This window comes from Oncorhynchus clarkii, chromosome 1 (genome assembly GCF_045791955.1).
Source record: "Oncorhynchus clarkii lewisi isolate Uvic-CL-2024 chromosome 1, UVic_Ocla_1.0, whole genome shotgun sequence".
Taxonomy (NCBI): Eukaryota; Metazoa; Chordata; class Actinopteri; order Salmoniformes; family Salmonidae; genus Oncorhynchus; species Oncorhynchus clarkii.
The window spans coordinates 23,076,090-23,091,342 of NC_092147.1; the positions used below are offsets into that span (position 1 = coordinate 23,076,090).

Genomic DNA, 15,253 nt, shown 5'->3' on the forward strand with positions numbered 1-15,253 from the left:
GGGCCACCTCTGTGTGTGTGTGTGTGTGAGGGCCACCTCTGTGTGTGTGTGTGTGTGTGTGTGTGTGTGAGGGCCACCTGTGTGTGTGTGTGTGTGTGAGGGCCACCTGTGTGTGTGTGTGTGTGTGTGTGAGGGCCACCTGTTTGTGTGTGTGTGTGAGGGCCACCTGTGTGTGTGTGTGTGTGTGAGGGCCACCTGTTTGTGTGAGGGCCACCTGTTTGTGTGAGGGCCACGTGTGTGTGTGAGGGCCACGTGTGTGTGTGAGGGCCACCTGTGTGTGTGAGGGCCACCTGTGTGTGTGTGTGTGTGTGTGTGAGGGCCACCTGTGTGTGAGGGCCACCTGTGTGTGAGGGCCACCTGTGTGTGTGTGTGTGTGTGTGTGTGAGAGGGACACCTGTGTGTGTGAGGGACACCTGTGTGAGGGCCACGTGTGTGTGTGTGTGTGTGTGTGTGTGTGTGTGTGTGTGAGGGCCACCTGTGTGTGTGTGTGTGAGGGCCACCTGTGTGTGTGTGTGTGTGAGGGACACCTGTGTGTGTGAGGGACACCTGTGTGAGGGCCACGTGTGTGTGTGTGTGTGTGAGAGCCACCTGTGTGTGTGTGTGTGAGGGCCACCTGTGTGTGTGTGTGTGTGTGTGAGGGACACCTGTGTGTGTGTGTGTGAGGGACACCTGTGTGTGTGAGGGACACCTGTGTGAGGGCCATCTGTGTGTGTGTGTGAGGGCCACCTGTGTGTGTGTGTGTGTGAGGGCCACCTGTGTGTGTGTGTGAGAGGGCCACCTGTGTGTGTGTGTGTGTGTGTGTGTGTGTGTGTGTGTGTGTGTGTGAGAGCCACCTGTGTGTGTGTGTGTGAGGGCCACCTGTGTGTGTGTGTGTGTGTGTGTGTGTGTGTGTGAGAGCCACCTGTGTGTGTGTGTGTGAGGGCCACCTGTGTGTGTGTGTGTGAGGGACACCTGTGTGTGTGAGGGACACCTGTGTGAGGGCCACGTGTGTGTGTGTGTGTGTGTGTGTGTGTGTGAGAGCCACCTGTGTGTGTGTGTGTGAGGGCCACCTGTGTGTGTGTGTGTGTGTGAGGGACACCTGTGTGTGTGTGTGTGTGAGGGACACCTGTGTGTGTGAGGGACACCTGTGTGAGGGCCATCTGTGTGTGTGTGTGAGGGCCACCTGTGTGTGTGTGTGTGTGTGAGGGCCACCTGTGTGTGTGTGTGAGAGGGCCACCTGTGTGTGTGTGTGTGTGAGAGGGCCACCTGTGTGTGTGTGTGTGTGAGAGGGCCACCTGTGTGTGTGTGAGGGCCACCTGTGTGTGTGTGTGTGTGAGGGCCACCTGTGTGTGTGAGGGCCACCTGTGTGTGTGTGTGTGTGTGTGTGTGTGTGTGTGTGTGTGTGTGTGTGTGTGTGTGTGTGTGTGTGTGAGGGCCACCTGTGTGTGTGAGGGCCACCTGTGTGTGTGAGGGCCACCTGTGTGTGTGAGTGTGTGTGTGTGTGTGTGAGAGAGGGCCACCTGTGTGCGTGTGTGTGTGTGTGTGTGTGTGTGTGTGTGTGTGTGTGTGTGTGTGTGTGTGAGGGCCACCTGTGTGTGTGTGTGTGAGGGCCACCTGTGTGTGTTTGAGGGCCACCTGTGTGTGTGTGAGGGCCACCTGTGTGTGTGAGGGCCAGCTCTGTGTGTGTTTGTCATTGTGATACATTGGGTGATGGCATAACACTTGACATTGATTATCACATGCAGTGCCTTCAGAAAGTATTCATACCCCTGGATCATTGCTAGACAGACATTTCTTGCCATAGATTTTCAATCAAAAATGTAACTGGGCCACTCAGGAACATTCAATGTTGTCTTGGTAAGTAACTCCAGTGTATATTTGGCCTTGTGTTTTAGGTTATTGTCCTGCTGAAAGGTGAATGTGTCTTCTAGTGTCTGTTGGAAAGCAGACTGAACCAGCTTTTCCTCTAGGATTTTGCATTTGCTTAGCTCTATTCCATTTATTTTTATGCTAAAAAAACTCCATAGTCCTTTCTGGTGACAAGCATACCCATAACATGATGCAGCCACCACCATGCTTGAAAATATGAAGAGTCGTACTCAGTAATGTGTTGTATTGGATTTGCCCCAATCATAACACTTTGTGTTCATGACATAAAGTTAATTTCTTTGCCACATTTTGCCTTGTTGCAAACAGGATGCATATTTTGGAATATTTTTTATTCTGTACAGGCTTCCTTCTTTTCACTCTGTTGTTTATGGTACTATTGTGGAGAAAGTACAATGTTGTTGATCCATCCTCAGTTTCCTCCTATCACAGCCATTAAACTCTAACTGTTTCAAAGTCAACATTGGCCTCATGGTGAAAATCCTGAGCGGTTTCCTACCTCTCCGTCAACTGACTTAGGAAGGACACCTGCATCTTTAGTGACTGGATGTATTGATACACCATCCAAATTATAATTAATAACTGCATCATGCTCAAAGGGATATTTAATATCTACTTTTTTTTAACCCTTTTACCAATAAGTGATCTTCTTTGTGTAGCATTAGAAAACCTCCTTGATCTTTGTGGTTGAATCTGTGTTTGAAATTCACTGCTGGACTGAGGAACCTTGCAGATAATTGTATGTGTGGGGTAGGTAGTCATAAACAAAATGTAAACGCTATTATTGCACACAGTGAGTTAATGCAACTTTATGAATACTTATTGACATTTCAGCTTTTCACTCTTTATTAATTTGTAAAAATGTCTATAAACATAATTCCACTTTGACGTTATGGGGTATTTTGTGTAGGCCAGTGACACAAAATTTAAAATCAATCAATTTTAAATTCAGGCTGTAACACAACAACCAAGCTATTCCATGCATGGCTCTGTGGTCTAGTTAATATAGTACCCGCCCTATAATCTATGATAATGTATAAGAGACCATGACTCTGAGAACAAGCCAATCTGTCTGCCTAGTCTTGATCTAAGGTCATGGTGAAGGAGACATTTAGTAAAAGGTATGGACAGAGATACAATCTGCAGATCCTTCACAGAAATTGAGATAACTCCTTCCTCTGGCCATATGTTTCTCTACCGCCACCTGCTGGACAATTACAACACCTACAGAAGGGCCCAGACTGATTGATCACACTATCACATAAAGCTATGACTGAAATAAGTTTTAGAGTCCAATTTCCATTTATCTAGATTCTACAAGAACAATATGTCCTTTGACAATTGAAGGTTTTAGGCAGAAGCAGTACTGATGAGGTTATGACACTCTATAGACATCTTGTAATGAACTGTTGTGTGCTGTAAGGCTTAAGCTACTGTATGTGCAGTGTTGTAACCCGAGCTGTGTCTTCCCTGCTATGCCTGCAGGACCTGGTGGACTGGCGGAAGCCCCTGGCCTGGCAGGTGGGCAACCTGGGAGAGAAATACGAGACCTGGGTGCACCAGCCTGTGAATCGGCCCATTCGCCTGTTTGGGAACGAGTTCATGGAGGCCAGCACCAAGACATCCTGGTAAGAGAGATGATATGTATCCCAGACACAGATTAAGTCCTGGACTTAAAGGCATTTTCAATTGAGCCTCTTAAAGGTCCCAAACATTCCCTTTAAGCATGCTTTTTAGTCCAGACTAGGCTAAATCGCTGTCAGGAAAACCAGCCCATACAATGTAGGAAAGCACTTACATTTACATCATTTAGCAGACACTCTTATTCAGAGCGACTTTCAGGAGCAATTAGGGTTGAGTGCTCAAGGGCACATCTGCAGATTTTTTTCATTTAGTCTGCTAGGGGATTTGAACCAGCGACCTTTTGGTTACTGGCCCAACGAGCTTAACCGCTAGGCTACCTGCCGCCCTTGCTACCTTGTTACCTGCCACCCTTGCTACCTTGTTACCTGACACCCTAACGCTTGCATGTTACCTCAGTCCATATGATTGTCTGCGTGTAGGTATATGGTCCCTGCTGTGTGGATGCCACTGGTGTTCTATCTCAGCTGGTACTGCTACACCACCTTGGCTCAGGAGAAAACCAGACTATTCGCCAGCACAGGTAACAAAGACACAATCATCAGATCTGGGTTAAAATACTATTTAGGGTAGTAAGTATTTGGAAAAACATTTTTTTTGAAAATGTAAGTAGTTCAATATTTGGAAATACACATGTAAAGTATTGGCATGTATTTTAAAATACTCAAATACACAGTATTTATACAAATACTTAAATACACCCATGCATTTGGTATTTGAAATAATGTATTTGGAAATAAGTATTTGAAAATACTTTCAAATAGTAGACTATTTAAAACATACATTTTGTACAGTAAAATGATTAACATGCAAGCCCTATCCAACAGTGCAGTATTCAAACTCAAAATAGTATAACTAATAAAATAAAAAACATGACAAATAAGAAGTAATAGAAGTAGTTCATTCCAGCCACATTTATTTGTTAATTCATCTGTCCAGCAAATTCATGCTTGTTCCCATGTACAGTCTAGTAGAAATGTGATTCCTGTTTAAGCCTGTATCTGTCCCACCCACTCCCTCTGCAGACTATTCCTTCCTGGTGCACAAATACAGCTTTCCGCTCATCTTTGTGATGGGCATGGTCACGTGGACCTTCATCGAATATTGCGTCCATCGCTTCGTCTTTCACATGCGCCCGTCCGCCCACAACTATTACCTCATCACCATTCACTTCCTGCTGCACGGACAGCATCATAAGGTGAGATATGTACATATACAGAAGAGAGTTCCAGAGTATTGTTCACTAACATTTCAAATGTATCGTCTTTTTTTTAACTGATATGTGCTCCTATACTAACACCATGGTGATTTCTCCCCTCCAGTCTCCCTACGATGGCTCCCGCCTAGTCTTCCCTCCTTGCCTGGCCTCAGTGGTGATAGGCAGCTTCTACCTGTTGCTGACCAAGTCCTTCCCTGAGGCCTTAGGGGTGTCCCTGTTTGTGGGGGGGCTGTTTGGGTACGTGGTGTACGACATGATCCATTACTACCTTCACTACGGCTCCCCCCAGAAAAACTCCTACCTGTACAGCCTCAAGACATACCACGTCAAGCACCACTTTGAAAACCAAAGAGCAGGTGAGGAGGACCAATAAGATGGCGCCGACAGACATGACCGCTCTGCTTCTAGCTCTTAAGCAACTTTGCAGTATTTTGTTGTGTCTGTTATTTCTTACATTAATCACACAGAATGTTTTTTTGTGTTATTACATACAGCCAGAAAGATATCAGAGCGATGGTAATGCATGCACCAGCATTACGTTCAGGAATACGACTTTGGATTGGATTGGATCCTTTGTTCGTACCCCTAGGGCAATTGAACTTAACCCAGCGGCTGCTCTAAGACGCCTCCGGCGGAGAAGAGTTGTTCGGAATAGACTTCTTGTCCAACTCAGGAGGCGTGCACACCGTCCACTGCTTCCGAGTATATTACTCGCTAATCTTCAGTCTCTGGACAATAAAGTAGATGAGCTCAGGGCGAGTATCTCCTTCCAGAGGGACATCAGGGACTGTAATATACTCTGTTTCACTGAATCATGGCTCTCTTGGGATATACTGTCCCCAGCCATACAGCCAGCTGGGTTCTCAGTACATCGCACAGACAGGAATAAAGAACTCTCCAGGAAGAAGGGCGGTGGTGTATGTTTCATGATTAACTACAGATGGTGTGGTTCTGATAACATAGAGAAAGTCCGACGGAAGTACCCATGCTAAGGTCTATTCAACGCTGGTCTGACCAATCGGAATCCATGCTTCAAGGATGTTTTAATCAAATGGACTGGGATATGTTCCAGGTAGCCTCTGAGATTAACATTGACGTGGACACGGTGACTGTGTTCATCAGGAAGTGTGTAGGGGATGTTGTTCCCACTGTGACTATTAAAACCTACCCAAACCAAACACCACGGATAAATTGCAGCATTCGCGCAAAACTGAAGGCGCGACCCACCGCATTTAAGCATGGCAAGGTGACTGGGAATACGGTTGAATACAAACAGTGTAGTTATTCCCTCAAACAGGCAAAACAAAACATCAGTACAGAGACAAAGTAAAGTCGCAATTCACGGCTCAGACGTAAGACGTATGTGGCAGGGTCTACAGACAATCATGGATTACTAAGGGATAACTTGCCACATCGCGGACATTGACGTCTTGCTTCCGGACAAGCTAAACACTTACTTCGCCCGCTTTGAGGAGAACACAGTGCCACCGGTGCGGCCCGCTCCCATGGACTGTGGACTCTCGTCCTCTGTGGCCGACATTTAAGCGTGTTAACGCTCGCAAGGCTGCCGGCCCAGACGGCATCCCTAGCCACATCCTCACTGACCAGCTGAATGGAGTGTTTACGGACATATTCAATCTCTCCCTATCCCAGTGTGCTGTCCCTACTTGCTTCAAAATGTCCACCATTGTTCCTGTACCCAAAAAAGCAAAGGTAACTGAACTAAATGACTATTTCCCCATAGCACTCACTTCTGTCATCATGAAGTGCTTTGAGAGGCTAGTTAAGGATCATATGCCCTCTACCTTACCTGACACCCTAGACGCACTTCAATTTGATTACCACCCCAATAGACCCACAGACGATGCAATGTCCATCGCACTGCACACTGCCCTACCCCATCTGGACAAGAGGAACACCTATGTAAGAATGCTGTTCATTGACTATAGCTCAGCCTTCAATATGGGTGTACCCTCCAAGCTCATCATTAAGCTTGGGGCCCTGGGTCTGAATCCCGCCCTGTGCAACTGGGTCCTTGACTTCCTGACGGGCCGCCTCCAGGTGGTGAAGGTAGGAAACAACATCTCCACTTTGCTGATCCTCAACACAGGGGCCTCACAAGGTGTGTGCTCAGGCTCCTCCTGTACTCCCTGTTCACCCATGACTGAGGCACGCCTCCAACTCAATCACCTACTACAGGGAGGAGGTGAGGGCGCTGGTGGAGTGGTCCAGGAAAATAACCTCTCCCTCAACATCAACAAAACAAAGAATGGATCATGGACTTCAGGAGATAGCAGAGGGAGCATGCCCCTATCCACATCGACAGGGGATGCAGTGGAGAAAGTGGAAAGCTTCAAGTTCCTTGGCGTACACATCACTGACAAACTGGAATGGTCCGCCCACACAGTGTGGTGAAGAAGGTGCAACAGATCCTCTTCAACCTCCGGAGGCTGAAGAAATTTGGCTTGTCACCTAAAACCCCCACAAACGTTTACAGATGCACAATTGCGAGCATCCTGTCGGGCTGTATCACCGCCTGGTACGGAAACTGCACTGCCCGCAACCGCAGGGCTCTCCAGAGGGTGGTGCGGTCTGCCCACACTGCCTGCCCTACAGGACACCTACAGCACCCAATGTCACAGGAAGGCCAAAAATATCATCAAGGACATAAACCTCCTGAGCTACGGCCTGTTCACCCCGCTATCAGTACAGGTGGAAGGAGACTGAACTGAACAGCTTTTATCTCAAGGCCATGTCGTGGAAATGTCCTCTATTTACCAAATCATGAGCGCAAACCACACACAAGTCAGAGTTAGTTATCAAAGTTCATCTTTAATTATATGAGCTCTATCACAACCCTGTGACTCTCAGGCAATTCAGTGTCTAACCATGAATTCTCTGAGAGCCCCCCTTCAATGCAGCTGAGTTCCTTTAATAGCAAAAACACACATAGTCAGACAGCATAGACATAATAAATCGTTCAGCTTTGTCTCCTTACTCAAACCCTGAAATCATAAACCAACCCTCCATATCAACAGGCATATATCAAATTGTCATTTAGATACAACCAACTCTAAATACAACCAATCCTGGACAAGCTGACGGATAGGATAGAATGATTCCAGACACTGCCATCCTCCTTTCCCCGATGGGAAAAGTAGGGACTGGCATACAGACACAGTGGAGCAAAAGATATGTTTACACATGATGACACTTTGACCTCTCCCCTCTCTGCGGCCCATGCAACTTAGTCTTGACATAGAACAGATAACTGCAACCCTGCCACAGTATTATACAAAAATAACATTTTAATAACATATGATGAATACAAAACATCTTACATATGTTACCAACAAATTCTGATTATTCCACAACAGCCATCAGACAGTTAAATAGCCATAACTTACTGGTTCCCACCCAGTTACTCAACCTTGCACCTTAGAGGCTGTTGCCCTGTATACATAGACATGGAATCACCGGCCACTTTAATAATGGAACACTGGTCACTTTAATAATGGAACACTGGTCACTTTAATAATGGAACACTAGTCACTTTAACAATGTTTACATACTGCTTTACTCATCTCATATGTGTATATACTGTATTTTATTCTACTGTATTTTAGTGAATGCCACTCCGGCATTGCTTGTTAGATACGACTGCACTGTTGGAGCTAGGAACACAAGCATTTTTCTACACCCACAATATCATCTGCTAAAAATGTGTATGTGACCAACACGATTTGATTTGAATAGCTTTGTGTCACCATACTTCTGTTACAGTGACTTCTGATAAAGAGGATGGGGAACGAACAAGATCAAGTATTATGTTCCGTGCTTGTCTTGGACTGAAATAGGTGCTGGTACTTTTGAGCTAATATTCTAGAACAGGAGCAGGATCTCAAGCAGTTGAACATTTTGAGGTGCTGGTACTCATCTCCGCTGAGCTCCTGCCCAAGTCAAGCTCTGATTATATTACCTCAGACTGTCCATATGTCTCTGTAATTGCCTGTAGTTCAGCTTTGTGTATGGTTCTCATAAATATTATACCTGGATTCCTGTATGTGTGCAAAAATAATTCTGACTCTGTCCTCTCACTGATGGCATAAATTGGTTTCCCTCTGCAGGCTTTGGAATCAGCACCACATTGTGGGACTATCCGTTCAACACACTGATCCCTGAACAGACCTTTCAGAAGACCCAAATTACTCTACTCTCCACTGGGGGGCGACCTTCACCCATCCCTCTTAGACCTGGCAATCAACCCCTTCAATGACGCCACACCCTTTGACCCCAGCCTGTCCCTATAGTCTGTCTGTCTGTCCTTGTCTTTGTCTCTGGCTGGCTCTGGCTGCTTCGAACAAAACAGAAAACCAGCAGGCTCCGGACCTCCTAGGGTAAGAGTTTACCAACCCTGCAGTAGAGAGAGAATAAGTGAGAGAGGGAGTGTGAATGTGGAAGAGAGGATAAAGAGTGATGTTTAGGAGGGTGAAAGTTAGAGATTATAGTTGTCCTTATATACAGTTGAAGTTGTAAGTTTACATACACTTAGGTTGGAGTCATTAACTTGTTTTTCAACCACTCCACAAATGTCTTGTTAACAAACTATAGTTTTGGCAAGTCAATTAGGACATCTACTTTATGCATGACACAAGTCATTTTTCCAACAATTGTTTATAGACAGATTATTTCACTTATAATTCACTGTATCACACTTCCAGTGGGTCAGACGTTTACATCCACTAAATTGACCGTGCCTTTTAAACAGCTTGGAAAATTCTAGAGATTGATGTCATGGCTTTAGAAGCCTCTGATAGGCTAATTGACATAATTCGAGTCAAATGGAGGTGTACCTGTGGATGTATTTCAAGGCCTACCTTCAAACTCAGTGCCTCTTTGCTTGACTTCATGGGAAAATCAAAAGAAATCAGCCAAGACCTCAGAAAAAAAATTGAAGGTACCACACTCATCTGTACAAACCATAGTATGCAAGTATAAACACCATGGGACCACACAGCCGTCATACCGTTCAGGAAGGAGACGTGTTCTGTCTCCTAGAAATGAACGTACTTTGGTGCGAAAAGTGCAAATCTATCCCAGAACAACAGCAAAGTACCTTGTGAAGATGCTGGGTGAAACAGGTACTAAGCATCTATATCCACAGTAAAACAAGTCCTATATCGACATAACCTGAAAGGCCGCTCAGCAAGGAAGAAGCCACTGTTCCAAAACCGCCATAAAAAATATTCTAGACTATGGTTTGCAGCTACACATGGGGACAAAGATTGTACTTTTTGGACAAATGTCCTCTGGTCTGATGAAACAAAAATAGAGCTGTTTGGCCATAATGACCATTGTTATGTTTGGAGGAAAAAGAGGGATGCTTGCAAGCCGAAGAACAACCATGTCAACCGTGAAGCATGGGGGTGGCAGCATCATGTTGTGGGGGTGCTTTGCTGTAGGAGGGACTGGTGCACTTCACAAAATAGATGACAATATGAGGAAGGGAAATTATGTGGATACATTGAAGCAACATCTCAAGACATCAGTCAGGAAGTTAAAGCTTGGTTGCAAATGGGTCTTCCAAATGGACAATGACCCCAAGCATACTTCCAAAGTTGTGGCAAAATGGCTTAAGGACAACAAAGTCAAGGTATTGGAGTGGCCATCACAAAGCCCTGACCTCAACCCTATAGAAAATTTGTGGGCAGAACTGAAAAAGTGTGTGCGAGCAAGGAAGCCTAGAAACAGGACTCCGTTACACCAGCTCTGTCAGGAGGAATTCACCCAACATATTGTGGAAAGCTTGTGGAAGGCTACCTGAAATGTTTGACCCAAGTTAAACTATTTAATGACAATGCTACCAAATACTAATTGAGTGTATGTAAACGTCTGACCCACTGGGAATGTGATGAAATAAATTAAAGTTGAAATAAATCATTCTCTCTACTATTATTCTACCATTTCACATTCTTAAAATAAAGTGGTGATCCTAACTGACCTAAGACAGGGAAATTTTCCTAGGATTAAATGTCAGGAATTGTGAAAAACTGAGTTTTAAATGTATTTGGCTAAGGTGTATGTAAACTTCCGACTTCAACTGTACAACTAAGCTGTCCAGGTTTATACATTTGAAGAAAATTCAGGAAAGTCCCTTCTCTATCCCTGGAGTGTTTATGCAGCTAGAGGTCAAGAGGTAGTAATACTTTTAGTAACGCTTAGTAACATTGTTATGAGGACTTAACCCCATTCTCAACATTATATCACAGCTATGCTGTTTTGACACAGAAAATTGCTGTTGACAGCGTGTGCCCACTGAATTCACTGATGGTTAGTCTGTAGTGTCTTTCTTAAACTTGGGCATTTCCTTTTCAAATCTGTGGGAAGGTATGGAGGGAGCTGATTTAGTCTTTCACTATGTTCAGACTAATTTATATTTCAACAAGGTCTTTCTATTCAGTAATGGTATGAATAAATGTATACAAACATTCGTACAAACAAAGGGAGACTGCATCTTTCCCTTTCCATCTCTCTCCTATACACTCTGGTTTGTTGTTGACATGACAACTCAAATGAGTTGATGTTTTACTAGGTGGAGAGAGATGGAGTGAGAGGAAGATGGATGTGTATTGATGTGTGGATTGATGGAAGCATGGATGGATATGTGTTGTCATGGATACAGAGACAGAACACTGAGGGCATGAGGCCAGTCTATCAGGCCTCCTGCTGAAGGGAGGAGCACATGGCTACAGAATGGAACTGATAAGGACTCCACTATAGGTTCCTGTGCCCCTCTCTGCATGTAGGATGACGATCTTGCATCAGACTAAACCACAGGGGAGGCTTTCGGTTCAGTTCCAGGCCGATCCTCGACTGTTCTGACTAGTTTTATATCCTAAAGTGTCTAGCCTTTTTACCATCTTCTGCAATCCATATGTTTTTGTTCATTCCCTTATTCCCCCTTTTAATTTGTCCTTTGGGTGAAGCCGCTAAAGATAATCCCAAAAACTCCTACATTTCCTCAGGGGACCATGGAGAGAGGAGACTGTGACAGGGGACTGGGGCCTCACAAAGTACATGTGTCTCACAGTGATTTGAACCGTTAGGTCATAACGTAGTGTGTGTGTATGTATGGATCAAATACTTTCCCCCCGGGGAAAGTATTTGATCCCCTGCTGATTTTGTATGTTTGCCCACTGACAAAGAAATGACCCGTCTATTATTTTAATGGTAGGTTTATTTGAACAGTGAGAGACAGTATAACAACAAAAAATCCAGCACGTCAAAAATGTTATAAATTGATTTGCATTTTAATGAGGGACATACTTATTTGACCCCCTCTCAATCAAAAAGATTTTTGGCTCCCAGGTGTCTTTTATACAGCTGAGATTAGGAGTACACTCTTAAAGGGAGTGCTCCTAATCTCAGTTTGTTACCTGTATAAAAGACACCTGTCCACAGAAGCAATCAATCAATCAGATTTCAAACTCTCCACCATGGCCAAGACCAAAGAGCTCTCCAAGGATGTCAGGGACAAGATTGTAGACCTTCACAAGGCTGGATTGGGCTACAAGACCATCGCCAAGCAGCTTGGTGAGAAGGTGACAACAGTTGGTGTGATTATTCGCAAATGGAAGAAACACAATAGAACTGTCAATCTCCCTCGGCCTGGGGCTCCATGCAAGATCTCACCTCGTGGAGTTGCAATGATCATGAGAATGGTGAGGAATCAGCCCAGAACTACATGGGAGGATCTTGTCAATGATCTCAAGGCAGCTGGGACCATAGTCACCAAGAAAACAATTGGTAACACACTACGCCGTGAAGGACTAAATTCCTGCAGCGCCCGCAAGGTCCCCCTGCTTAAGAAAGCACATATACATGCCTGTCTTAAGTTTGCCAATGAACATCTGAATGATTCAGAGGACAACTGGGTGAAAGTGTTGTGGTCAGATGAGACCAAAATGGAGCTCTTTGGCATCAACTCAACTCGCCGTGTTTGGAGGAGGAGAAATGCTGCCTATGACCCCAAGAACACCATCCCCAATGTCAAACATGGAGGTGGAAACATTATGCTTTCCGGGTGTTTTTCTGCTAAGGGGACAGGACAACTTCACCGCATCAAAGGGACGATGGACGGGGCCATGTACTGTCAAATCTTGGGTGAGAACCTCCTTCCCTCAGCCAGGGCATTGAAAATGGGTCATGGATGGGTATTCCAGCATGACAATGACCCAAAACACACAGCCAAGGCAACAAAGGAGTGGCTCAAGAAGAAGCACCTGGCCTAGCCAGTCTCCAGACCTTAATCCCGTAGAAAATCTGTGGAGGGAGCTGAAGGTTCGAGTTGCCAAACATCAGCCTCGAAACCTTAATGACTTGGAGAAGATCTGCAAAGAGGAGTGGGACAAAATCCCTCCTGAGATGTGTGCAAACCTGGTGGCAAACTACAATAAACGTCTGACCTCTGTGATTGCCAACAAGGGTTTTGCCAAGTCATGTTTTGCAGAGGGGTCAAATACTTATTTCCCTCATTAAAATGCAAATCAATTTATAAAAATGCTGACATGCGTTTTTCTGGATTTTTTAGTTGTTGTTATTCTGACTCTCACTGTTCAAATAAACCTACCATTAAAATTATAAACTGATCCTTTCTTTGTCAGTGGGCAAACGTACAAATGTATATATCACTACAGCTAAGGACACGTCCTGGGTCCACAGTCTCCTATCACCTCCATTGGGGCTTGATGGGAGTTAATATATGCCAAGAGAGTAATTCTTCATCACATAAATATGTGTAATCCAGCATTTGCTTTACTGTATAAAATCCTCCTCCTTGCAGTCATTTAAATGGGGGTGGGAGTGGTCTGTTTGGAACTTAGGTCAGGTTTGGGGTCAGGACTCAGGGTCTGGTCGTGTTCACGTTGTGTTCGGACAGAGAACTGTCAGTGGAGGATCAGTAAGATACCCTGATTAGCATCAAGAACTCATCTCACAGTAGTGACAATGCACGTTCAAGACAATATTTGTACCCGTGCTTATGACTTTTGTATGATGGACTTTTCATGACTTGATGACGAACCAAATATTGTTGTGATATGATAATAAGGATGATAATAAGGATGCTGATGGTGTTGATAAAAATGATAATAATGACATCTGAGTTTGGCATGCCCCTCCCCCTCCTCTGTATCAACACCCACCCTAGCCTTTGACTGGACCAAGCATCTTGTGAGCAGGAGGGTGCCACCTGTTGTGTTAAAGTAGTATAGGCCTGTAGATACATGTTTCTATATTTATTAACAACTTGTAAGCTTTGATTCTGACAAATGAAATTATCTGCTCAATTATGCAATAATATTGTAAAATCGGTTTAGCACATGTTTTGCCTTTTGTTTTGGAATTTCAAATGTCTATGCAAATGGGGAAGTATCAGTAAATAAATGTCTTTATATTTCTGATCGCTTGTCATGTTTTGTTTTCAAATCAACATTTTATTGATCACATACACATGGTTAGCAGATGTTATTGTGAGTGTAGCGAAATGCAGATTTTTACTCTAAACCTACAATTATTTATTTTTTAATAGTCATGTTGATGTACTGAACTGTAGATCATTCTGTTATTCTTTGCCTTACTAATGGCTACTAATGAAGGTGATTTCCTACAGCATACAGTGCCGTGAAAAACAATATTTGTCCCATTTCTGATTTTCTCTATTTTTGGATATTTTCGACACCGGTTTTTAGATCTTCAACCAAAACCTAATATTATATAAAGGGACCTGAGTTAACAAATACAACTTTGGATCATTTTCATTTATTTTATACAGTTATGCAAAACTCAAAAGGTTGTGCCACCTTTAGCTGCAATGACTGCAACCAAACATCTCTCACATCACTGTGGAAGAATTGTGGCACACTCTTCCATGCAGAACTGTTTTAACTCAACAATATTTGAGGGTTTTCTAGCATAAATTGTTTTCAGTCCGGCCACAACATCTCAATGGGGTTTAAGTCTGGACTTTGACTAGGCCATTCCAAAACATTACATTTTTCCAGGAGTCTTGACGATCATCCAGGTGCTTCCAGGTGCTTTTTTGGCAAACGTGAGTTGACTTTTTGGACAACACTGCTCACGTTATGTTTGGTGAAAACCAAACACTGCATTCCACAGTAAGAGCCTCATACCAACGGTCAAGCATGGTGGTAGTAGTGTGATGGTTTGGGGATGCTTTGCTGCCTCAGGATCTGGGCGACTTGCCTTCATTGAAGGAACCATGAATTCTGCTGTTTCAGAGAAAAATGTATTACTTACTAAACAAAATCTCTTTATCTGAGCAATTGTATTAGTATAAAATAATAGAATTTCCCAATTTTGGAGGGCATACAATATAGTATTGTATTTGAATTATTTATTTTATACAGTCATTTTTGCTAATCTTTATCAAGGGTGTCAAATTCAGACCCCACTGCATATGCAGCCTGCTGTGTGGGAGTAGTTCAGTACTGTGGCGGCTATGGTCTG

The 15,253-nt window shown here is 44.2% G+C and overlaps 1 protein-coding gene across 2 annotated transcripts in view; it reads left to right on the forward strand.

The window, feature by feature from the left end:
* The window catches only part of LOC139387024 (fatty acid 2-hydroxylase-like), a 36,300-nt gene extending 22,113 nt beyond the window's left edge, over positions 1 to 14,187 (forward strand). The window contains exons 3-8 of one of the 2 annotated variants that reach the window (XR_011629126.1): positions 3,352 to 3,494; positions 3,930 to 4,030; positions 4,533 to 4,705; positions 4,830 to 5,082; positions 8,854 to 11,909; positions 13,317 to 14,187. Coding sequence is in view for 1 of the 2 variants with exons in the window: in XM_071133018.1 (XP_070989119.1) it covers positions 3,352 to 3,494; positions 3,930 to 4,030; positions 4,533 to 4,705; positions 4,830 to 5,082; positions 8,854 to 9,002 (819 nt within the window). In the remaining variant the exon portion in view is untranslated. Of the gene's footprint in view, positions 1 to 3,351; positions 3,495 to 3,929; positions 4,031 to 4,532; positions 4,706 to 4,829; positions 5,083 to 8,853 lie in introns of both variants that reach the window. The other variant, XM_071133018.1, reaches the window with a different exon arrangement.
* The last annotated feature ends 1,066 nt before the right edge of the window (positions 14,188 to 15,253 follow it).